We start from the raw sequence: 24,834 nt of genomic DNA, 5'->3' as shown, positions 1-24,834 counted from the left end.
TTTTAGTACAGAAGTGGTTCATTTGTTCTTTATTAGACACCTTCCAAACCCCACAGGATTGTGATATGAGGCTTAACTCGTAGTCTTCTGCTTCTTCTTTAAGGGACTCAAAACAGCCCTCAGTCAACTTTCCATTTGCAGGACTAATCTGATATTCAACAAGAGATTTTAGTGTCTGGTAATTACTGATACACATTATATAAATTCTGAGCAAAATTATTGTAAAGTTTGGTTTGCTGTGAAGAACAACTGTCTCACTGCAGGAGCAGAAGATTAATGCTTCTCATGAATGTGTTAGGAGGCCCTTCTTGGAGCAGTTCTTTGCACAGGTTCATGCTGAGGAAAGGACTATAAAATTTCTTTTTAGACTGCTGTTTTTATCTGGAGGGAAGAAGGTGCCACAGACAACTGCACGTACTTAAAACAATTCAGAAAAGCGTACTGGGGGGGATATAATACACATTGAGTGCTAACACAGACTTCACAAATAAGGCAACAAAACAAAAGCCACTGTAAGTAATTCATGGTGCAATTAATCACTCACTGAAAAATCCCAGGTTGTACTATATCCTACCATAAAGTGCCATTATTTCTCAAAGCTTTATTTCAATTTGGCATGGGAAATAAGATGACGTTAATATAACCATTTTATAACCATCTGTCTTTAGGCAATTTAGTGTTCATTTCCCTTTCATGGTCCACCTTTTAAGTCTCTTTGGCAGAACACAGGTGCTGTTGTAGCACAGCAGAAGCCATTTAAACAAAGGCTCAGGGTCCACACTATTCTCAGGAAGCAACATCTCCCTCAGGATTTGTCAGGAGCTGCATTTTGTCCAGAGCCTGTTGTCTGTCCTGCCAGTAGCCACGTGGTGCTGCTCATGGGCAGGAGCCTCTGCGAAGACTCGGTACAGGCATTCTCACTAGGGCGCTGCTTAAGTTACTTCACTGTCACTGGAGACGCTGTGTGAATGAGCTTGACCATCCAAACTGCTGCCACAGACTTGGCTTCCTTCTTCACAAAACACAACAGATAAGGAATCATGGGGATCGTCCTCGGTGTAATTGTCCTCTAAAACAGGCATGCTAGGGTCTTTCAAATACTGGAAAAAGCCAGAAACAACAGTTTAGATGTCTATCCACAGAACAGATGTATTCAAAATACAGAGACAGAGCAGGGTACCACCACCTATAGGCAAGTTGCCTCAGACCAGAATTCACAGTGAGAGCTGCTAAGTGCATATTCTGTTCTGGATTTCCTTGAAATTACATTGCACAAGGAGAAAGTTAAAAATACCTTATTTTGTGGGAGTGGGTGGGGTGGGGAGTCAGTCATGCAAACATCCATTTAAGTGAGTTAAAGCAGCCTGCATTTCCTTTTTTTTTTTTTTAAATAAATTTTGGCTAATATTCCTTTCATGTCAGTTCAAGCAAATTCCTACTAATTAAGAACAAACAACAGACAAAACCACTTTATTACACTGCTGGGGAAATATCCTCCAACTGCAGGAATCTAGCAACTGACAGCTTGTCTAAAGCACTGATGGAGCAAACGAGATCTCAGATTCTGGTTTGTTCAGTGTCAGGCAAGTCAGATCTGCATCTTTTATTGTTACCCAAAAACTCTAGTGGCATTTTTCTCTTGCAGTTACTTTTTGGTCTGCCTTCCCCTCTGCTCCCCTTTCCTCCAAAGTTAAGTCATCAGCTTTATAATGAATGCATAATCAAAGAAAGGAACATTAGAAAAAAATGTAGGCCAGAGACAGTGCTTTCTGTTCCTCCTTCCACCCCCATATACTCTCTTTATCACTAAGCTGGTCTTGTGTTTCATGGGGAATTGGAGCCCTCTACCACTTCAGGTACTGAACCAAAAAAAACCCCAAACCAATCTGCCATTGAACACTTTTTCCCTGATTTAAAAAAAAAAAAAAAAAAGTCTGGAACACAGACCCCTTCACATTGTTAAAAGACTGACATAGCTTGAAGTTTTTACTCAAAAGCTGTTCTGTACTGTAGGAGGTGTCATAATCTGGCTGAGACGGGACTGCAGCTCAAGTCACGTCTGTTGTGGGACAAAATTAACCTTAGTTTCAATTAAGGCACCACTTCCTCTGTAATCATAGCAAGGCTAATGAGCAACAGGATGATTTTTTCAGCTGTATTAAAAACAAATGTTTCATATGGGAACTTCAAATACATCTGCTTTAGCAAATTCAAGACATAAATGGACATCAGTTTGGCTTTGGCATGTGAAGGCATTTCTGTGGTAGAACTGCTCCCTGTAACTCCAACGCTGAAAGCTGAGATCCTTCTGTAAAGGACGGAAGCATGTGATTTTTCTGAAACTCTAAGAGTACATATGAAACTGCCTTAAAATAATCAGTATTGTGTACTCATGGAAAGCGTTTTAAGAGGAGAAGCCTCAGGCTGGTTGATCCCTTTTAGAAATACACATTTAAAAAATTCTACATATTGACTGATTTACCTTCATTTCTTACCAGTGTTTTGCCCAAAACCAGGCTCAACATTGTTCAAGAGTATCTACTTTTCTGTGTATTTTCCAGATTAATACAGTTACTCCAGAACACATGATGATAGACTCTATTCTTGCAAGTCCTTCGCATGAAATGCTGCACTGTTTTAGTACACTGTACAAGGATTTTTTTTCCCTACATGAGATATACTTTGCTTGATATGTGATACAGCTGTCTCATGAAATGCAGTGCCCCATGAAATGGCAGCTGAGGTAGCATGAAGAGAGAAAGTGATGTACTTAGGACTCTGCAGAAAGTCTGGGTTCATTCACCCATACGTCTATAAAAATCTGGAAAACAGCTCCACCATCACAGAACTACCATAGTACAATGGACTACTCTGACACGCAGATATATACAAAGAAATACACCTCAAAGAACTGCAAACAAATACAAGCTTTTAAAAATAAGGAATGTATGCTGAACAAGAACTTTTAAATCAAGAAGTTCACTTAAAAGACTACTTCCTGTTTAAATACTAAAAAGAGGAAGATGAACAGGACTGAAACAGTATCATTTAGTACAGAAATGTGTAAGCTACAAGGAGAAAAAAGTCCCAGGATTACTTTCTCATCTGAGTATTGCTAAAACTACAGGAAAAAAAGAAAAAGCCCAAGAACATTCCCCTAGGTAGTCCTTAGTCTTCAAGTCAGTCCTTGCTCTTAAAACGATCAGTGTTCGCTTTTCCATATTTGATTTCTAATCAGAGACCTAGGTCCCAAGTACATGTTCTGCAGCACACAAAAGCTTTTTGCTTCAAGTGAGCAACTGTTTCAGGCCTGATGACAGATAAGCAAAGAAAGGGATGGACAAGGGGTAAAGAACAGAGAATCTTGCTCCAGTTTCATAACAGGAGTATAGCAGCATTTGTATCTTAGTGCAGAGAAAAAAAAAAAATCAGTTGAGTAAAAGAGGAATAAAGTGGGAGATCATATATGAGAAAAGTAACAGTTTACACTAAGTCAACAATTATTTATATTTATTTCTGTTATGCAACAACTAGCTTCATTCATATTAACTCCAAGATCATCACTGTCTTTTACAGGGGGAGGGAGAGAGGGGGGAGAAAAAGGAAATGTCTACACATACCTCTTCAAAGTGTGATGGGATGTCTAAAGGTGGCTGAGACCAATATTTAATTTTTTTGTGGTGTCTCCACAGAAGAAACAAACTAACTGTTACCAGATTTACAAAAACTAACACCAACACAAATATTAGTATAATATATCCAGCTCTGGTTGCCTCTGAAAAAGAAAAAATAAAACAGCACATACATATGGTAGGTTCATATTTATACATCATCAAATGTAAAACAATATACAGCAAGCTGAAATTTACTATACTTGGTAATCAAAGTATAAATTTCCAAGGCTAAGATCACAACTCTACTATAGATGCACTCTAAACACCTGTGTCCAGAAGTAGCTTGTTTCGTGATTGCACATGGAAGTCACCAGCTCCCACAAGCTTCTTCCCTTTAATCACGCAGCCTAAGGCAAGCTTCTACTTGACACACTAGCAGAGCAAACAGAGCTGAAGGAATCACTGCTGGTGGGCAGAGGGCAGGCGGGGAATGCAATCTGTCCTTCCACCCCCAAGTTGTCAGCAAGGGCCATTAATGCCAGGGGCTTCTCTTTCAGAACTTGCACCTCCCTTAAGGGAGCAAAGGGAGCATCACAGACTCCAACATCACAGCTCAGGGGCTTGCAATCAAGTACTTGGTCAACGCTACCCGGGAGGTCAGCTCCTGTGGGGCTTCAGAAACTGCATAAGCAGGTTTCACCCACACATCTTCCAGTGTGTTCAAAGCATGCTGAAGATGGGTTGTCCCTGTGTGTTGGTGGTCACATGGAGAGATTCGAGAGAGGGACAAACTCTGTTATCTTGCACATGCCCTCTCCTCCCCTCACCCTCTCTCTTATCTCATACAAAAACGTGGAGCTCACAGTGTCAGAGAAGGAAGCAGGTCAAAAGGAGAATGAACGTTCCTGTCCTGCAGGAGGCAGTGGCTGAGGGAGAGGATTTGCAAGAGTAACACCATCTCCTTCATCAATGACTTCCTCTAAAGACCAAGTATTTGTATTTTCTTTCTCTGCATATTTCTAGAAAGTAATACCCACAGCAGTATTTATGAAGGAAAAGGACGAGGGGAAGAGTACAACACAGACCCTCAATTACTGACTGAAAAATTCCTTATTATTTTGCCATTAATGACAATTGTGAACTACTATCAGTGGTGCTCTCTTAGCACTCCTGACAAATACAGGTATGTAAGTGACCAGTTACATGATCTCAGACTCACGTTCTACACTCATCCCATTATACTTAAAAAAAAAAAAAATATCAGATTTATACCACTGATTGTAGTTCTGTAACACTCTGGGACACTTTGCAGTCCAAGTAACTGGAAATCTGAATTTGTCTTCAATTCTACTTGAATTCTAAAACAATAAAGTGTCGATTCCTTTAGATTTCCGATTTTGAATAGTGTATTGCTCGTCTTTGCCTCCTGTTTAAAAGACAAAAAAAAAAGTGTTACTGTAAAAAAAACAGACCTGTTTCAACACAAATCCCCTCCCCATATTTAAAGTTTCTCATTCAAAAAGCAGAGATTTTATTTTTCATTTTATTTTTCATAGTTTTCAGCTTTCCCAAAGAAGAGAAGCAGTGAAATATATTTCAACTTTCCTACTTTAATGCATTTGAAATGTCATTATTTTTAAATGACATTAAGCCTGACCATTTAAAATCATCTATAAGGCCAGGAACAGCAGAGGCATAAACTGATGCAAGATCTCATTTTATGCACAATATGCTGCTGGGCACTTTGACGCAGCTTCTGTAACAGCTCAGGGAGCGAGCGCAATATAGGAAGGGGGAAGGAAAAACAAGCCATGAGAACTGCCTCCACCATCAGAGGAGGCTGACGGAAGTCTAGTTCAGTGAAGAGCTTCCACCATCTCAGCTCCTTCTACTGAAGAGGAAAACAGCTGATGGGCAGTGCAAAACCTCCACACAGCCACCATAGTCTTTTGAGAATTTTTAACCTGCAAGGAGCTAGGATAAGGGCCTCGGTGAAGCCTACAGAAGCATACGAGAGTGACTTCTTGTCTGAATCCCAAACATGAAGGTATTTTATGTGTGTCAGAAAAATACACATTGGTGCAAGAGAGGAAGGAAGCGGAGGTGTATCAGATTTAGCAAGGTCTTTGAAACAAAAGGTTTTTTTAAATAAATTAATTTTTTTCTGCTTCTGTTTTTTTAAACATTTGACTTCAGAATGACATTCTTTTGAATCTTCTTCCTCCTTTTTTTTTTGTTGTTTTTTTTTTTAAATGTAGCTTAATCCCTCCGCTGCAACGCTGGCCTGTCAAGAACACAATTACCAGGGCCCCAGACAGCAGCATAAGCGCATGAGACCAACACTTCCAAGTCTCACTATGAACAGGAACAGCTCATCCCAGCTGCGTCCAGCATGTTTCTAATAACTCTGCCTTTCTCTGCCCGCGGAACAGGCGACATCAGGCCAAAGCAGCCTGTTACTGAAGCTGCCAGCACAAACAAGCCCAGCACAGGAAAGGAGGAAGGATATTTCAGAGTTTTCCAAATTACCTAAGGAAACTTTGGAATCTAAATGTCATTTTAAAGCCACCTTTGACACTTTGTGGATTCTCTCACTTGATCTGCAACATGATTTAACCTTCGTTTCATATGGAGGAAAAAAAGATGTTTTTGAAAGTTTCATGATACCTGCAATACTTGTGCCAAGACCAAATTAACTTTTTTTCAAGACAACAAATGGTGACCTTCACAGCTAGAGAAAAAAATTACATTAGTTTTCTTCCTCCATTTCTGCTGTTTTGCCAAGAGACACTGACTCGTATCTCGTAGTCACTAAGGCATTATGAACAAAATAAATTAGAGAGAATTCTTACTTTTTTAGTAGTACTTGTTGCATTCTCCCAGTAGGACACATGATACTGAAGAAAATCACCTGGTTCAGATCCAAAAGGGGGTGCGACACTAATGAGAAGTGAGTCAGAACTTAGATTCACTCTGTTCACTTTAGGGGGCCCTACAGTAGCTGAAAATAAACAGAAAGAGCAGTGAACCCCTGGAATGCAGAACAGCTCATCATACTGTTGTCAGCTTTACTTAGATACTCTCAGCAAACACGCTAAATATTTACAACTATTTCTCAAGAAAAGGAATACAACATTTTCTCATCTGCTTAATGCATTTAAGATATCTACTTTATTACAAATCTAAGGAAAAAGACTTGAAAACATAAGTGAAACTAGGTAATTTAAAAAAAAAAAGTTTTCTGTTAACTTTCCCTGGAAATTCAGTAAATATTCACCAGAATGTATCTGAATTTATCTGCAGTTAATGGTGATACAATTTCGTTCTTTTTTTTTTCTTCTTCTTCTTCAAATAGCCTGCCACATATTCCATGTTCTCGAAAAACCATACTGTTTGGGTCAATAGATTGGAAGAGGAATAACTAGTTTCTGCCTCCTTGCTTTGATGTCTCCATCTGTCCTATAGGGTAAGGATCATGACTTCCTTCTGTGAAGTACTCTGAGGTCTAAATAATGAAAAATATTATATAAAGTACTGTCAGTCCTAATACAAAAGACTTGTGTGATCACAGGTTATATGGTCATTAGTCATTTATCCATTGTATCTTGACTTCTTTCACCAGTTAAGCTTATCACCATTTGTAAAGCACTCCAGGATCTCAAAAAACCCACTCATGCAAATATTAGTTAACAGCTGGTGTTGTACTAAAGAGGGGTAACTATTAACAGTAAAAAAAAAAAAAAAAAAAAAATCCTTGCATGCAATCATTGCTTATTGTACCTCAAAAAATCCAGTAGAACCTGCTCTGTCTGCCATTAGAGAAAATTGGTCCCCACGATCGTTATATTGGTAGAGAAATTTCAGTTTCTTTCTACTTCCTGTTGCTATACAACTGCAAATGCCTTGTTGCATGTCCTCACAAATTCCTAAAGCTCCCCTTCTCAAGTGGGAGCTTGAGAACATTAACCCAAACATTAAAGGAAGAGAACAGCCTGGCTGAGTAGCCCATGGTCTTGGTGTCTAGGAACTGATCTCGAGGGTGGTCATACAAGAATGATCACATAATATTCTTATTGCTCCCCCAAGAACAGACACACAAACATCGCTCCCACACAGAGCCTCTCCTTTGTCTTGTATTCCCATTAGCCCAGCACTTTCCTAACGTGTAAAGGATCCCATTCCCAAACAATTCTGCATCAAGCTACGGATACATCAGTTGTAATCTTCAACTCAGGATTCAGGTAGTTCCTCATCCCCACACTCTTTACTACTAGCGAAAATCCAAGATTTAGAGCTTAAATCACCAGGAAAAGTATCGTACTCTTTGCAGCATGGACCACCACTGCTCCTCACAAGGTATGGGGGAACTTGAACTACAGAGTTAATAAATCCATTCCTCTGCTTCGTTATCATTTCAGAGATTTTTAAACTCAACATTTACTTTCTTCTAATCCTGAAACCAGTCACAGCAAGGCAAAGAGCAGATCTTATAAAAACAACAATATGCTTGTTCACACATTTAACGGGATTTAAAGTGTGCCTTGACCCTTCTACACTGTAGTCAGGACAGTTTATATTTATTAGAAAAGCGATCTGCTCAATAGAAACAGGTAGTTTGTACTCAGACTACCACAAATCAAGGGGGGGTATGTGCACATGCGGCAGTGCTAAGCAGAGAAATAAGACAATGGAAAACTCTCTAACATAATATACATTGTAGCTCTTATAAGGCTTAACCACCCAAGGAAACTCCTCTGTTTCTCTTCTGATACCTGTTGAAAGAGCGCACTGCTAACCCCACTACAGAGGAACTAAGTAGTATCAAATTCCTAGTGACACACAGAGGCCTTGTAGTTTTTGTTAACTGAACACCTACAATTCTCTCACTTGGCTTTTGTACATAATAGAGTCAAAAAAGCCTAGAACAGACAACAAACATTTTTTTCAAAGAAATCTCCTTTGAGAGAGAGAGACACTGAAATAATAAATAGCCCTTACTGTTTCTCTCTGCCACAAATGGATCTGTTTCCACCCAGTCAGAAGTCACTTGCCCTAGCTCAGCCCTCACGCGCAAAACAACAGTCCAGCGCCGCTCCTTAAGTGACCAAGGGAAACTGCATTCAGTCAGGGTGATACGGGTGCAGTTCATCTCATCCCACTGGTTAAAGGCCCCTCTGCAATGCAAAATTAAGGACAAATAAAGCATCAGCAGAAGAGAGCAACTACCTAAAATACAGTCCCTCCCACCTAGACAATTTTTGTAACAAAAGAACGTGTTACAAAACTACCGCTTTCATGCAGGTTTAATTTCACAGCCCTTTCAGCACCTGCATCTCCTCGGTACCTGGGAAAAATTAAAATTAGCGAGAGAGAATTTGGTAAGGCTAAAATTATACAGGAAACTATGCAACATTTCTGGGTGCTCTTCAGGTCTTTTCTCAGTTTTCTCAGTTTAGTGGACACATCACAGGCTATGAGCTTGTCAGTCTCCAGAAGCTGCTTTTGGATATACATAAAAGTATCTGTAATAGACAACTCATTCTTTAATTTCTGAGCTTATTCATTTTTATGTTTTTGGGGGTTTTTTTAAACCAATTGTGTTACTGGATTAGAACAAAATTAGTTTGGTTGTTTTTAGAACTATTTACTTACGTTTTAAAATGGACTGTATATAACACCGAGCTTCCATTCACTTTAACAGGAGACCACCTCAGCAAACTATGAAAGTTATAGGAATAAATCACCACATCCTTTGGTGCCGGTAAAGGGGGAGAAGATTCTAAAGTAAGAAGAGGGATAAAAATAATTATTTAAACATTCAAATACACAGTAACTAACTTTTGGTCTCCAAATTCCATCACCAGATATTATATTTTCACTGCTTTGCAGGCAAAACCATTCCTCCTCCTCATTCCGTTTCTAGGTGCACTAGTAGCAGTACATTTAAGTTGCTGCTACCCACAAAGCACTGAATTGCAACTTACTGCTTTTATTTATTCCATACAGAACATAGCACCGAAAGTACCGAATCCAGCACAAAACAATAAACCCCACCCATCTGCCCCAGGAAGCTAAATATTAAGGTCCACAGCCACTTATCATTACAAAAGCTCATCAATTTCAATTGTTTGCATCTCCCATTTTCCTGGGCTAACAGCTCAGACCACATTTTTCCTGACCATCTGCCTCCTGCTAACTTGTTTGAAAACGCTGAAGTCACTTCACTGAAACTTGCCAGGAAAGAGGTGGGGGAAAAAAAAAAAGCCTTCTCATACTTAAACATTCACAAACACATAGTGCACTGTTCCACTTGCAAGCCTGAAGTTTTGTCAATTTTGAAAACGATTTCACAAAGTAGAAAAGGACAGAAACCTCTATTAGAGGCGTGCCTTCTGCTAGGAGGAATGTCCACCCCAATTCGGTCATGCTATAAACTCCTGGGGGTGAACGAAGACTGCAAGTGCTCTCAAGCAGCTTGTCAGGAAGCGAGCAACATGGAAGCGGAGAGCAAAGAGTCGTGTCTCTAGTACAGGAGAAGAACCACTTCCCTGCTGGCCCAAGCAGAGCAGAGGAGGAAGCTCCTCTTGGGACTGGAGCACGGCCAAAGGCCAGGCACCGATCTGGGGGTGGAGGGGTAGAAAAACCAAGTGGAGGGAAGGAGGGAGGGAGGGAGGGAGGGAGGGAAGGAGGGCAGCCGAGCAAAAGGCAGAGAACTAAGGGCTGGGGAAATGGGGGCAGGAGAAGTAAAGAAAGCCAGATGAGAAGTTAAGTGGGGGAGCAGCTGGAGGGAGATGTTAGCTGGCAAACGGGGCAAAACAACAGGACGGAGAACCAAAAAACACTGGAAGACAAGTAAACCGACGGCAAGGAACTGGGATAGCCAAAAGAGAGACTAAGATTACCGCAAGTAGGCTGAGGCGAGGAAGACAGGAAAACATGGTTATCAAATGCCCTTAAAACAAGAAAAGCCTCACAGTTTTAACCACAGCACTGCAGTCACTCAGGTGGGAAGGGCCCTTGGGGAGCTCTCCAGTCCAAGCCCCTGCCCCAAGCAGGGCCAAAACACTGGGTCAACAGGTCCTAAGCTCAAAGACAACCATAACATGACATGATATCCCATGTGATAAGATTCCATTTTTTGTTTTTAAGACAATAGTCTCCTAAGATACAGTTTGTTTATTTTTACATAAATAAGATCAGAAAATCAAGCACTTAAGCTAAATTCTGGCCCCAGCCTTCTTTGGGAATATGGGGATAATGTTAAAAAGTTTTTTCTTTTTGATTTCTACATCTGATTTTGTTACACAGCGCTAGACAGCACACGGATGCTGACAGCACTATCTTTCAGAAGAGACATCAAGCCAGGCTCTTCACGTGCTCCATGTACAGGAAAGAGACGCCACGAATCTTCATAAAGTTGCATTAAACCCTAGGTCCAAAATAACTAGTTAAGCTCTCAAAGTTTTAATTAGGTATGTTACTAGTTTCTCAGCCTCAACTTTTGAGTAGTGCTTTTAAGTAAACACACATTGCCTTAGCCTACAGATGAACCATTCAGCATTGCAGACCTGTTTGAGATTCCTTACAGTTACAAACGATACCTAAACTATTAATCTCTCGTGTATTTTAGAGGCCACTAAGTAACCTTTTCTTCATTCAATAAAAGTTTTCACTTTCCAGTCACACAGATTCTTTCCTGCACTCTCACTGCTGGTCTGGCATGTGGCAAGGTATCTCACACCATCAGTAATCTGTTCACTCAGACATCAGATACAAACTAATTTTACAAAATTCAAGAAACCTGTCAGAACGAAACATAAGCACTAGCATTTTTTTCTTCTTTCCTCTGCCCCTTAAAAAAAAGAAAAAAGAAAATGAAGAAGCAATGAAGGATGAGGGCAGCTGGTTCACCTTCTCCTCAATCAAGACTGCACACTGATTATTTTGCCTTACATTAGCATTTAGAAACAGATCACTTCCCCTCCTAGCTTCAAAAACACTGAAAAAGTTATCAAATCTATGGTTCTGTAGTTGACCATCAAGGTGCTGTGCGCCACAAGGCACTTACTATTGTACTGAGGAGATGCTTCCGTAGCACACTGAAGGAACGCATTCATATTTTAGTTAGGTATCTCAACTTGACAAGGGAAGTTTCTTAAATTTCTGAAATCACACACTGAACTCTGTAATGATCATTAGTTTGTATGACCCAAAGTAACAAAATGCACACTTCAGAAAAAAGCACCTACATATGCAAGTATCCTAGAAAAACCCAAACTACCTTAGCCAGGGAAAGGCAGAAATGCCCCGTCCTTTCTCTCTGTCTGGAAGGTGGTCTCACTGAACCCGTTCTTGTAAAGCATCTGCCAAACAACGCTCAGATTGTTTTTTCCTGATGCAGACTTCCTGCCTCTTCAAGCAGCAAGTCAAAGCTTTCACATAACAGAGTGTGAAGTCACAAGTTACAGTGAGTGAAAGCAGCTCACGGGGCTCACCAGCCACAGGCTGGCCAGCCAGGCCTTGACAAACACAAGGAAACATGACAGTGGACATGCTGAACTCATGGAGGTACCCGCATGCCTGAACAAGGACCATGCTGTATGCGTACCTCATTCAAGATACGTCACAGCAGCTCTTCCACACTTGCTGGGAAACACCCTGAAGCCAGGATTATACTCATGAGCTATAGCTCAGACCTGACCTGACCTGAAGAGCAAACCTGCCCCATCATGGCAAAGCATTTACATCGAAGTCTAAATCCAATCCTACCTAAACCGTCAATTCACAAAATTAAACGGAGGAGGCTCAAGTACAGTTGGTGAAGGGGTGCCACATCACGAACTACAGACACATCAACGACTTACACCGGATCAATCCCCCTTCAAGGCCGAACCCGTGCAGGTTTCAGCCGCTCTCTCACAGATGCGGCCGGTTTGGGGCCACGCTGCCCAGTGTGCCCGGCAGCCGGCCGCAGAGCCAGCCTCGGGCTGGGAGGCGAGCCGGCAGCAACCCAGACGACGGCAGCTCTTCTAGGAGCAGCAACCCCGGGGGCGGCAGGAGAAACTAGGCCTTGTTCTCCTTCAGAGGGCCAGGCACAGGCGGGGTGAGGAAAGGGTGAAATCCGCGACGGCCCCGCTGCCGCCCCCCGCTTGCGGCTCCGGCACCCGCCAGGGCTGCTTCAGGGGACTGGCTAAGAGGCACAGCCCCGCTGTCCCCCGCCAGCCCCCTCCAAAGCCGCCCCAGCCCGGGCCCTCGGTCCCACAGGCTTCCACCGCCTCCCGAGCCGGAAGGCCACCGGGGAGGAGGCGCACAGAGAGGCGCAGGCCGGGTGGCAGCCTCCAGCCCCGCTCCGCCGGCCACGACCGCCGCGAGCCCCGCGCTCCGCCGCACCCACCTGCGCCCGGGGCCCGGACCGAACTGAGGAGGAGGAGGAGGAAGAGGAGAAGGGAGAGGAGCGGCGCCCGACACGGCATGGCCCAGCTGGCAGCGCCCCGCCGCCCGGCCCCGCTCGCCGCAGAGGCTGCTCGCCGGTCCCTGAGGAGCGGGGCCGGCGGCGGGCAGGCCTGGCGGGGCCGCCTTACACGCGCGACCCGGCCGCAGCTGCGGCAGCTGCTGGCGGGGAGCGGGGCGGCCGCTGCGTCCCGGCCCCGCTCCGCCTCCACCCTCGCCTACGGGGAGGCAGAGCTCGCCCTCGGCCCCGCCTGCAGCGCCGCGGGCGGCCGGGCTGGCTGGGGGCAACGGCCCCAACGGCCCCAACCGCCCCAAGGGCCGGCGGGGAGCGCTTGGAGGCGCCATCTGCCCCGGGCAGGCGCCGGCCCGGCGTTAGGGCGGGCTATGGCCGAGCCCCGCGGCCGGCCCCGGGCCGGCGGGGAGCGCTTGGAGGCGCCATCTGCCCCGGGCAGGCGCCGGCCCGGCGTTAGGGCGGGCTATGGCCGAGCCCCGCGGCCGGCCCCTGCCCGGCGCCCGCGGAAGGCCCTGCAGGCAGCACCGCATGCGGTGTGGACGCGCTGACGGGCGCAGAGGGTTTATGGTGTGCGGTCGGTGGGAGAAAATCTTGCCGTTAGGTGGTTAAATTTCCCCAGCTTTCTCTGGCTGCTTCGAGCCTAACACCAACCCGTGGTTAAGCCTAACCACATACCTTTAACTGATGCTACTGGTTACGCAGTATTGCGATTAAAAAATCTGGAGGTGATGCCAGGGGGCAGCATTCCTCCCAAATTATTACTGTTTTAATAGAGCAATTGTTTGTAAATAATTCACCAGGCAGGGATCCGTTGTTTTTAAGAGCTTCGACGCTACTTCAGTTTAAAAGCACCCTAAAGCGGAGGAGTATTTCATATGTCTCCCAGACAAAGTCACAATACTCTCTCTTAAACACTTGAGAGAGAAAATACGTGTTATTAGCACAAGATGGGGAAGTCAGCAGAACTATGACCGGCATGACTGCCAACAGAGGAAACCATGCAGAGTTAGGGTACTTAAAACATCTTTAATTAATATTAATAAAGGTGATGTTTGGCTGCCTGAAGGCTCCCTGAGCAAAGTTTACATCACTGTCATCAGATTTCCAACAAAAGGAAAGCAGGCAAGTACAGCAAGAATATCTTGCGTTGAGAGCACTAGGTAAGGGCTGGGCAGCTTTGATTTCCAAGTAAGCTTGGATGAATCGTTTGATTTCGCTGTAGCTCAGCTCTTCCTCAACTGAAAGAGAAATTCCTCCCTTTCTCTTAGCCCCGAATGGCCTGCTCTTATCAGTTGCAAGCTTTCAAGGCAAAGATCCTCCTTTTGCAGGAAGGTACAGTAATAAAACGGGCCAGAAACTCAGTCAAAGCCTTTTAACACTGACACAAATGATAATAGCTAGAGAGGAGTATAAACAAAGGAGGGGAAAAAAAGGAAATGCTGAAAAGCCGCCTGGTTGGTTGGTTGGTTGATTGTGAAAATAAGATGGGCTAGGAGGTGATGGTAGAGATTAAAGTCATTCGGTTATAGATGGAGCCTGTTTTCTCTGCACTCAACATGTCTGACCTCTTTTTGAACCCTTCTGGGAAGAGTGACTCAACTCTCTCAGCCGAGCAGCGCTGTTCTTCTGAAACCCTTTGCTCCACAAGCTTCACTTTGGGATTTCCCCGGTGCCAGGCCTATGCTGAGACACAGATCCTTTAATAACGATGCCAGTGGAGGAATTTCGGTCACGCACTGTTAGCATGACTTGTGGAGCATTTCTGGTGGCAGGTAGCCAAGCACGTAGCTGAGAAAGCCATTGACAATTTCTAACTAAATAGCAAAACTTAAATAGCAAAACGGCATGTGCAGAAGGCATGTTAATTTTGGTGGCATCTCTAATTCATGCATTAATGAGATTTTGGTTCACAGAGACAATTTAGGTATATTAAAGAGCAACTCAAAATATGACTTCTGAAGCGGGGTTTCCCTCTGCGCTGCAAGGGGTCTCCCCTTGCGCTGAAAGACACGTATTTACTGTAATTGTTAGAGAAATCCCATAACCGATCATGTGTGTTTTCCCTTTGCCAAACCAGACAGGAAACTTTTGCAGGCTTTTGGTTTTGCTCCAGCTGATCTCTCTCTTACCTTGAGCTTCCTCTTAAGTCAAAGCCCAATAAATCATTCTCTTACAGTCTAGCAGGCTGTTAGGAGGCAAGTCAAAATGACTGGTTGTGCCTTCATGAAAAAAGGTTAACGAAATATGTGGTTTTCACCACCAGTGGATGAGGGACGACTTGTTAAAACTAGTAGCTTAAGGAGAGCTGAAGAGAGAGAGGAGAGAACTGAGAATAAATAGTGATTTAATGAAGACAGAGAGGAGAGAGAACTGGAGTCAATGCAACATCTGATCCTATCAATCAGCTCCAAAAGAAAAAAATATTAATTAACCCAGGAAATCTGTAGAACCTACAGGAGTTCAGAGATAATGATGTATATTGCTTTCTTCTCTTTGAGCTTAGGGAGCAAAACGCAAAGTTAATGTCAAATCCCAAAGTAAGGGATAAATTATTTTTTCTTGCTGGTCCCTTTCCCTCACTAAAAGCTATCAACATGGGAAAGTGACAGGTAGCAAGTGAAGGTTGAAGGAAATATATTTCACAGGAGAAATAGCTCCATCTATCACTGCAAGTTACAGGCTCTTAAAACCATTGAGAAGTCTTACCTGTAGAAAAAAAGAAAATTCACTATGGCACATAACTGCAAAAGATTGACATAGTAAGTAGTTTTGGGTGCATTTCACCAATGCAAACTATTTACTACTCTAAAATCCCAGCCTTGCCAGTTATTATATCTGGATGCTTGGGTTCACCCTTGTAAAACTGAAACCACCTCACCCATAAGAAGACAGCTAATCAATATCAAGGCAATCATTTTCCTGCAGCCAAATTTCTGGCACAGAATCTTGAAAAAAAATTGCATCCACAAAAGATAAGGAATTTCTCAAAAAATAACACATAGGTAGAGGTGAAATGCATCCATTGTAAGACTCAGGGACACCTCATACATCAGGTAGTGATCAGTAGGTGAACAATTGTGGGGCCACAGTGGTCTAGGAGGGAAATCAACCACCTTCCTTTGTGTTCCTCCCTTATCCCTCTTCTAGGCATCTCACGTAAAGAACCATGGCTAACTCAGTTAAGAAACCAAAAAAAGGAAGAAGATAAAAAAGAAGAATCCCCCCTCCCCCCCAGTTTGTAAATGACCAAAAGTTTTTAACAGGCACTGGAATTCATCTATGGTATTTACTCTGCCGATGTTTCGAGTAGTGTGAACTTACAGACGCTTGCAAGATAGGTCATTAATGTGCAAGAAACAACACAAATGTACTGGGGACAGGAAACAAAAGTAAACACACACAAGAAAGCCCACTCCTATTCAAACTAGGCTTCGGCAAGCCTTAAACAAATTAAAGATTTATTTTGACAAAAGCTAGCTCTTCAAACTCTTACCTCTTTACTTCCAATCATGGTGTTTGCTGCTATGATTTTTAATCTTCTTCCTGGAAGATAATACTGGTCTAACGTGAAAAAAAAAAAAGAAATCTTATAGGAAAAGTGTACTGATCTGTTCAGACACAAAGCCTCCCTCTGCAAAATTTGCTGTGGTAGCTCTACTAACTTGTAGGAGAAAGCTGGAATGATCTGGACCCTCATCTGCAAACTTTTGGTGTCCTTTTGGAGATGGATGGAAGGATATTTAGGCATGTAAAGGGACATCTCCAATTCAGCAAGACATCTTGGTTCTCTTAAAAGTTCTACTCCCTCCAGGACTTTCAATAACTAAAATGTTCTGGTCCCCAGCACCTGACAGACTAAACCTTCTGCAGCCCACTTCTATTCACAAGGGGTTTGTAATGGGAAACATCATTGCATAGCAAATGGATGAAGACATCAAGCTCTTTATCTTCCCATGCTCTTATTCCCAACCTGCAAAAGCAGAGGTGCTACCATCAAATAGTTCAAAAGTTAAATCACAAGATTAGAAAAATGCTCCTAATATCTGGATATTGGAGATAAGGATTATATTGCATTTTTGCATTCAGACACCCTGTATATACCACCCTCTGTCTCTGAATGTATGAGAGAGTGAACAAGTGTTTTATCTACTCATGGGAAGAGGCGATTTGGGGTGGTTCTAAAGAGCTGATAAACATCTGTTTATTCTCTTTCTATTGTCCCCTGACACAGCCACCTAAGTCTTGGTCCCCCCCGCGACAGCTCTCTTCCCTGTCAGTCGTTCTTTAGCACCCGAATCTGTTCTGCTCTCCGAACTGCGTTCGTGCTCCTCCAGCTGCTGCAGGATCCATTTCTGATGCTTCCTCTTGAAAAAGGTGAGGGAGAACAAAGGAGAAAAGAATCCAAAACTGGGAAAGAGGAGCCAGGAAAGCAACTGGGAGAAAAAGCGTGCGCAAACTGCTGCACAGCCAGCCGGCGTCATGGCGGTTGGGCTGAAGCGATGCCTGCGCTCAGAGGGAAATGCTGGGTAGAACAGACTTCACCCTGCAAGGAGACATGAGCACCCACAGCTACCAGCAGTGCCTGGACCCTGCTCCGGCCTCAGGGAGTGTCAGAAGTGCTTGAGTTTGCATGGGACCCTCCAAACTTGGTATTCTGGTGACTCTGGCCGCGGGGGCCTGATGAGGCCCATGATGAGGTAGGCACGTGGGCACAGGTTTTTCCAGGCTAGCGCCTTGAGGAGTCTGACTTCTCACCAGCTCTTTGCTGAGCCTGGTATTCTTCATGATCTCTTAGAAATCAGCAGCTCCGGCAGTAAGATAGGTGCGCACTAGTTTGGGTATTCATTAGTTCGGTGCCACCAGGGAGAAGGGCTCTGCTGCTGACTGAAGGGGGTTCCCACAGCGTCACGCAACCAGAAAACACCTGAGTCATGTGAAGTGATGTTTTAAAGATCAGCCCTCTCCTCAGGGGAAAAACGTTACTTTATTTGTCTGAGCTGTTCTGAGATAAGTTTATAAAGTGAAAAAGAGAGTTAAGGAAGTTATGTCACACCAGTAGAGAGATTTGCTTTGTGCTTTAGATAGTTTTTGAGTTTTAATTGGAAAGTTGGTGCTGTCATGCTTTGCATTTCGATCTTGTAGCACAGGGAAGTGTCATTTTTAATCACAGGACATATCATTTAGCAGTTAATGTCCAGGAAAAAGGTAGGAAATATTTGTAGTTGTTTAGTATTTAATACAAATGTATTAGAGCAGGACCTTGGCCCCACTGAACTCCCTGCAGGTTGTCTTCTCCCACTCACAGGCACAGCAGCAAGCTGTACTTGTATGAGGCTCAGGTTCTACTGCTTGTGCCTGTCAAAAGGAGAGAAGACGAAGAGATCAGGAAGAAAAAAAGAACACCTCCCTTGATCTTGTTTGGATATTCTGAATCAGAGCATTATTTAGGATGTTTACTGGGGAACCAAGCAACTAGAATAGGCTTTCCTACAGGCCAATGGATTTGAGCCCATTGTGGTGTGTGCATTTCAGCATGCTGTGGTGCTTAAATTAAAATGAAAAAAAAAAGCTTTAGCATTCATTTACAGTAACTGTCTGATGAAATAAAGTATCCTAGAAACAGAGAGGAAGTATAATCAGTTAGTCATGGCATGCCTACTTAGAGCAGTTTACATAAGCAGCAGAAACAGAGATGTGCTTATGTGGGTAGATAAACACCCTGTATCTGCTATAGATAAACTTGTCTTCCAGATCATTATTTCTAAGACAAGGCATGTCTTGATGTCTCATATTGATCATTAATTTAAGATGCCTGGGCATGTTGTTGATAGTTGTAAATAGTTGTATTAACAAAAAGATCACAGTGACAGAAAACACCAAGTTCCTCAAATACTGACATTTAGATGCAGAATTGTTTGGAAGATAACAATTTTTGGTGTGGGAACTCTCTAGGGGATAGGGTAGGAGGTTAAAACAGATTAATTCCTTAAGTCATTCTTCTTTGAAGAGCGCACCCTAAGGCACATTACCTGATCAAGTATTATTTCTGGTAATGGAAGGCTTGCAGCATGGGGAGATGACTTACAAAAGCACCTCTAGAACACATGAGTGTCCCAAAACAGTTGCATGTAAATAACTCATCTTTCTCCTTTGAGGTCTTGTCTAACATATACATTTGTATTGTGGGCAAATACAGGCAATGACCACATTAAAATGCCTGGGAGAGAATCCCCAGCTTCCTACCTGAACAAAAGGCAAGCTGACTGCACAGTCAGTTGCATTGTAAAGAGGAGGCTGTGTCCCCTCTCTGGCTCATGGCACTGGTCTAGCCCGCTGGCCTGGCTGATTTGACACAACTTCCTCAAAGTTCGTTGAACCGATGCGTCCTGGCACCATGTAGTTACTAGATCCAACACAAGGGAGTGAAGAAGGAGTTGGGAGATGAAGGCTTGAGGCTGGGGTAGAAGAGCAGCAACACTCATCCAGTCCAACAGCGGTAAAATCAGCTCTTCTGTAGGGTCAAATCTCAACCTGCCGGACTGCCTTACCCCTAGCAACATCCCTCTTTGATGCCTGAACTAGACCATAATGCTTACTGAAAAGCACAAGTGGAGATCTATGACATGACCTCCTGAATCTCACCTATTACTGGAATTTCAAATGGATGTTGCCAACACCACTCAGGGTCTTGATGAACAAAATCCTAATCAGACTTTGAGGCCCTGTCTTGGCTCCCTCAACAGTTTTCAAAAGCAGCTTTCCACTGGGACATTCTCCTCTGGGCACAGACTAGGATGGTTAAATCACCTTGTCTTCAGGCTATGACAAAGCATGCCTAAAGTAAGAGAGGGCTTAAAAGTACAGCTTTGAATTTCGTAAGATTTCAGAAGAAAACGTACGGATTCACTCAAACCAGATGATTAAATTCTGACACCACCTTAGGTCTGTTTGAAATTTGATCTCAGATAATTAGTTCTAAAAAAAAAAGGAAGAAGAAAAAAAAAAGACTAACAAGGTTTGTCTTTAGGGCCTGAATCTCTCCCACCCATCTAATGGAAATAACTGCTCCCAAAAAGTCAGACATCGTAAACAAACAAAGGTGGAAACAAGCTGCTCAGAGTGTTTCCTGTTGCAGCATGCCTAAGGCCATGCAGCTGCTGACTGGTATTACACTGCTTCTCTTTCCTTATATATTTTGTTAATTTTTAGCCTTGTGTTAAGTAACAGGAAACTGTTTGCTTTTGTCATGTTTGTTTGGTTGGGTTTTTTTCCTGCTGGTTTACTGAGCTCTGGTGAAACTAGCTCTGGGACAAGACAAAGGGTGAAACTATGGTCTGGGGAACCATGAAGGCAGCAGATAGGTTGGCTCAGGATGCTGTGAAATGGCAGCCTGTGTTTAAATCCTGTTAAGAAACTGGGTCCTTCACAGGAAGGGTCTAGATAGGCCTTGCAAAAGCCACCTTGTAGTTGAATAGCGCTAAACAGAATGGGGAATGAAAAGTCAAAGAAGCTGTTAAAGGACTTCTCTTTACTTCATACAGAAGAATGAGGTTTTTTCCATATTCCAAATTGCAACCCGAAGGGAAGAGAAACAAGCATTGCAGATAGGGACATAATTGAACTTCAATCTGTGAAGGTCAGCTATTTTGCTTTATAGGCTTTTCTGGGGGACAGTTGCTTACTGTTAAGCAAATTTGTTTTGGAGGAAGAGGAGGAGAATTGCATGATTATATTTGTCTAAGCCTTCCAGCATCCAAGTGATGAGGTACAAGCCAAGATTCAGGCAAAGGAATTTGCCCTGGCAAATTGACAGAAGACCTGGAAGCAAAGACAAAGACCCAGTTTTTCACATGGAGAGCCTTATATGATCCCGATACCAAAACTGTGTGGGCCCTATGGGTGCCCGCAGAGCCCACTCCTGTCCTGACAACCTCATTTGGTGACAAAAGACCTGGGGAGAATTCACATCTTGGCTTTTCCAAAGATGTGACTCTAAATTAGGACTGTGACTCTAAATTAGTGACTCTAAAAGACTCTCTTTTCCAAAGAGAGGGATGTGACTCTAAATTAGGAAAGGTTTGGGACCACTATGAAGCAAAGATACTTCTGATACAAGACTTAGATGTGATGTCAAAATACGCAGCTTGCAGACTGAGAGATGTGAATTAATCCCTTTACTGAAAGGGATTACAGATGCTAAAATAACTGTACTAAATTTTAAAATATGTAGATAAAAGCAGTTAGGTTCCCGAGATCTAAAATAAGCCTCAAACTACCACTCTTTCGGGAAGTAACCAGGAAATAGTAACTGTTACACCTCTCTCTGAAGGTGAGTAGGAACTGAATCCGTCACTCAGACTCAGCAATATTACTTACGAGAAGCTCCTCCAACAGGGGATTAAGGTCCCTGAAAAAGAACTAGGCAAGATGGGTTTGGAAATGGTAATGCTTTAAGTTAATTATAGACATCATAACCAAATGCCATCCATTTGTCCAACATTGTAGTCTGCCAAGTGTGATTAGACATTTACTGCAATATCCTTTGGGGATGGTAACTCTGGGGACTCTAAAGGGGAACTGGTGACTAAAACTGGGAAAACTATATTGATTTGTGTCCTTTAGGTTACTTTCAGAAGTTCTTTAGAGTCAAGGGCTGCAGTGCAAATATGGCTGAACTAATTTGATGTGTTAACGAAAACTCTGCTTACATCTCAGAGGCTTCCATATGAGAAAGTTTTCGCAAAAGAGCAGATACACAGTATGGGAAGGAGGTGGTTTTCCTTGTAGAGGTAAGATTCAAGATCTTAATAGTCTTCTGGAAAAACCTTGGTTGAGCAAAGCACTTAATTCCAATTGCTAGATATTATTTTCTGCAAATAGTAAGTCCTCAGCACTTAAAAACAGAAATTAGTGGCCGAGAATGTCTCTGAAGGACAACTGATATGGCAGTTGATCTATCAGGGAAGCTGAAGGCACTGGGAGAATGCAACTTTCTGCCAAAGATGCATCTGGACCTCTAGTATCTCATATAGACTCTGTAGCATTTCTCTGCAATGTAAAGAGATTGATCCTCTGACTAGTGAAAGGACACTGCTTTATGTATAGGCAATGGCGTTCCTTTATGGCCTCTGACACAGGGACAAAGGAGAATTACTTGAGCCGTTTGCCTTTGCCTTTGATTGTGCATGAGCAGATAGGAAATCACAGCTGTAAATATAACACAAAAGGACCCAGAGCTCTGGTGACACTCTCCTGTAGTCACTGTAGGTAGAGAGATATTGGAGCAAAGGTGAGGGAACTACCAGAGATCTCGTGCTGCTTCTGGGGTGGGTGAGATCTGGTTTTCTGATGAAGAATACTCTGAGGCCACCCCAGAGAATGAAAAAAGTCTCCTTGCTGTTTTCTGGAGAGAGCACCACAGAAACCTTAGTCTTGACTGTTAGTTGCTACCATCATCGCTTGCACATTCAGCCTTTAGTTGAAAAGCCAGGCTGGTAATAGCATAGAGAACATGCTCTATGTTCTTTGTCAAAGCCGTAAAGGAAATGGCAGTGGCTCTGCGGGAGAGGAGCCCCTTCCACTACAAGAAACGTGGCTAGAGGCAGCCAGTTTCACAGCAGTATGCAGAACTGATGCAGAAGAATCGGTATGAAGAGAAAGTGGGGGATAAGGGAAAACTGGTCATACCAGAGAAGTGAATAAGCTTTTAGGAGGTCAACAAGGGCCTTACAAAAAAAATAAGGCTGTTTTCTAGGAAGGTGTGAAAGGAAATTTGCTATGACTCAGTCAAGAAATTCAGAAGAACTGAGAGAAGGTGCATGCTGCTCCTTTTATAAACATTCAGGGCATGTACGGACAGGAATGACTGATGCAGCCAGGGTGAAGAATAGTCTAGCCAGTACAGCACGTACATACAGGTTGCTCGGTGTGACTGCAACTCTAGATGTGTATTTGAAGGAGAATTTAGATTGCATCCCATTTGTACATTTACAACCTTGATGCTAGCACAAGTTAAAAAGAAAAAAGGAGTAGGACCCCAGTCCTGCAGACTGGGCTGTGGTGAAAAAACGTAGACATTTTCTGGGGCTTCATTTGCAGGAATAGGTTCTGTAAACTGAAAGGAGGAAATTAATTCCTAAAAACTTTCAGTGGAAAACATGCTCAAGAGGAAGGCAGATGCACCCATGTATGTATGCATGTACGTACGCCACACACATTTATTGAGAAGTGATGATTTAAGAAAAATCTTCTGAGCCTCTCATGGGAAGATTTAAAAGTTTTGAGGTATCATCATTCCCATAGGGGAAAGATGCAAAACTGCGTCGTCTTTCAAGATTTTTCAGCTTTCCAGCTATGAACTTTCTTGCGTGTGTTTTACTTCAACACAAAAAGATAAGAAACTGTGTGCTCACTATGATCTTTATCATGCGTGGGAAGGAAGAGACATGCTATCATACAGAGCTATGAAATCCCCCCCTTTTTTTCCTGTCTGGCCTTTCAAAAAAACCTCTCAAGTTGCCTAAGAACACAGGGCCAGAGACACACAGGTTTGACAGTGGGGATGACTGGAGGGTAGGACCTTAGACCCTACCAGGGCACAAACAAAAACAGTTCACCTAGCAGGAATTTTTCTGGCAAGTTTATGCGTATATTTTACATGCAGTGTAAAAGACCTTTTGGCTCAAAATGCCAACAGACACCTTTCTTGAGCTATCAAGCAGGGTCTCATGGCTAGACCTTTTCCAGGATTGCTTATATGACAACCTCCCTCAAATGTCTAGATGTTTGGGACCTCAGTATATATTTGTTTTGTGTATTATGAAATGAATCATCTTCTCAGTGCAAGGTTTTGTGGAAGGAGAGTGTCAGCTCCTTTAAGGGTATCTGGTCCGGGAGCTATTCCAGCAAGGTTATCTGATCAGGGACCTTGTCAGTTAGGAAACAAAGGGACAAAGAGGAAAATGAGAAACAGTATACAGAGACACAAACCTGACAAAACAAACCTTGCCACTCACACTAATAGATGGGCTCTCCAGAAACTGCAGGTACCAGTCCCAGGACTGGGAAGGCCCCTCCTGGAATTTGCAACTGATAAAGATTGTGAAGCAGGGGGATCCCGGATACCTGGCTGGGAGGCGTTCAGGAATCAACAGAGCTGTACAAAGCCATGAGAGGATATGCAGAAGGGAAGGGGAAGCAGGAAGGAACCAAGGGGGGGAGGGGGGGAGATAGAAAAGGGTATAAAAGGGGCTGGTTGTACGTAAAACAGGGCCAGTCTGTACATTTGTTTGGCTGAGCCCTGTGCCTGAGCACTGCAGTCTGTCCTATCTTCTCGTATCTTATTATTCAATCTTTTCCTAACTATTTATTTCTCTGTGTGGTCTCAGTCTCTGTCCCATGTGTATGGCAAGGACTAAGTGCCAGCTACCGGTGAGAGCTGTGTGTGTGAGAGTGGATTTGACACCAGCTCCTGGAGTCAGACCAGGGATGTGGCGTCAGCTGCTGGAGTAGGGGGCTTTAACCTCCAGCCACTGGGGTGGGAATGGTGCGTGTTCTGAAAACAGGCTCCTTCAGGGGGCTAGCGAGAGTGAGGCAAGTGAGGGACTCAGCACTGGCAGCTGGAACAGGACTGTTGTGCACCAGCCTGTGGGCCTGGTGCTGGCGGAGGGGGGAACGACACGCGTCTGTGTCTTCCCTAATCCTGGTGTGCATGGGGTGTACACACGTATTCGCTAGCCAACTCCAAGCTGGCCTAGC

The 24,834-nt window shown here is 43.4% G+C and overlaps 1 protein-coding gene across 1 annotated transcript; it reads right to left on the bottom strand.

Annotated features, from left to right (window-relative positions):
• Positions 1-14: 14 nt before the first annotated feature.
• IFNGR2 (interferon gamma receptor 2) lies at positions 15-13,280 on the bottom strand. The gene is made up of 7 exons (XM_072845662.1): positions 13,009-13,280; positions 9,267-9,393; positions 8,613-8,788; positions 6,467-6,615; positions 4,887-5,040; positions 3,621-3,775; positions 15-1,100 (listed from the first exon to the last, which is right to left on the bottom strand). Exons 1-7 carry the CDS (start codon positions 13,085-13,087, stop codon positions 933-935), a joined length of 1,008 nt encoding a protein of 335 aa, XP_072701763.1. The 5' UTR covers positions 13,088-13,280; the 3' UTR covers positions 15-932.
• Between the last annotated feature and the right edge of the window lie 11,554 nt (positions 13,281-24,834).

Source organism: Ciconia boyciana, chromosome 1, assembly GCF_034638445.1.
Source record: "Ciconia boyciana chromosome 1, ASM3463844v1, whole genome shotgun sequence".
Classification (NCBI taxonomy): domain Eukaryota; kingdom Metazoa; phylum Chordata; class Aves; order Ciconiiformes; family Ciconiidae; genus Ciconia; species Ciconia boyciana.
This window is presented reverse-complemented; position numbering and strand designations above follow the sequence as displayed.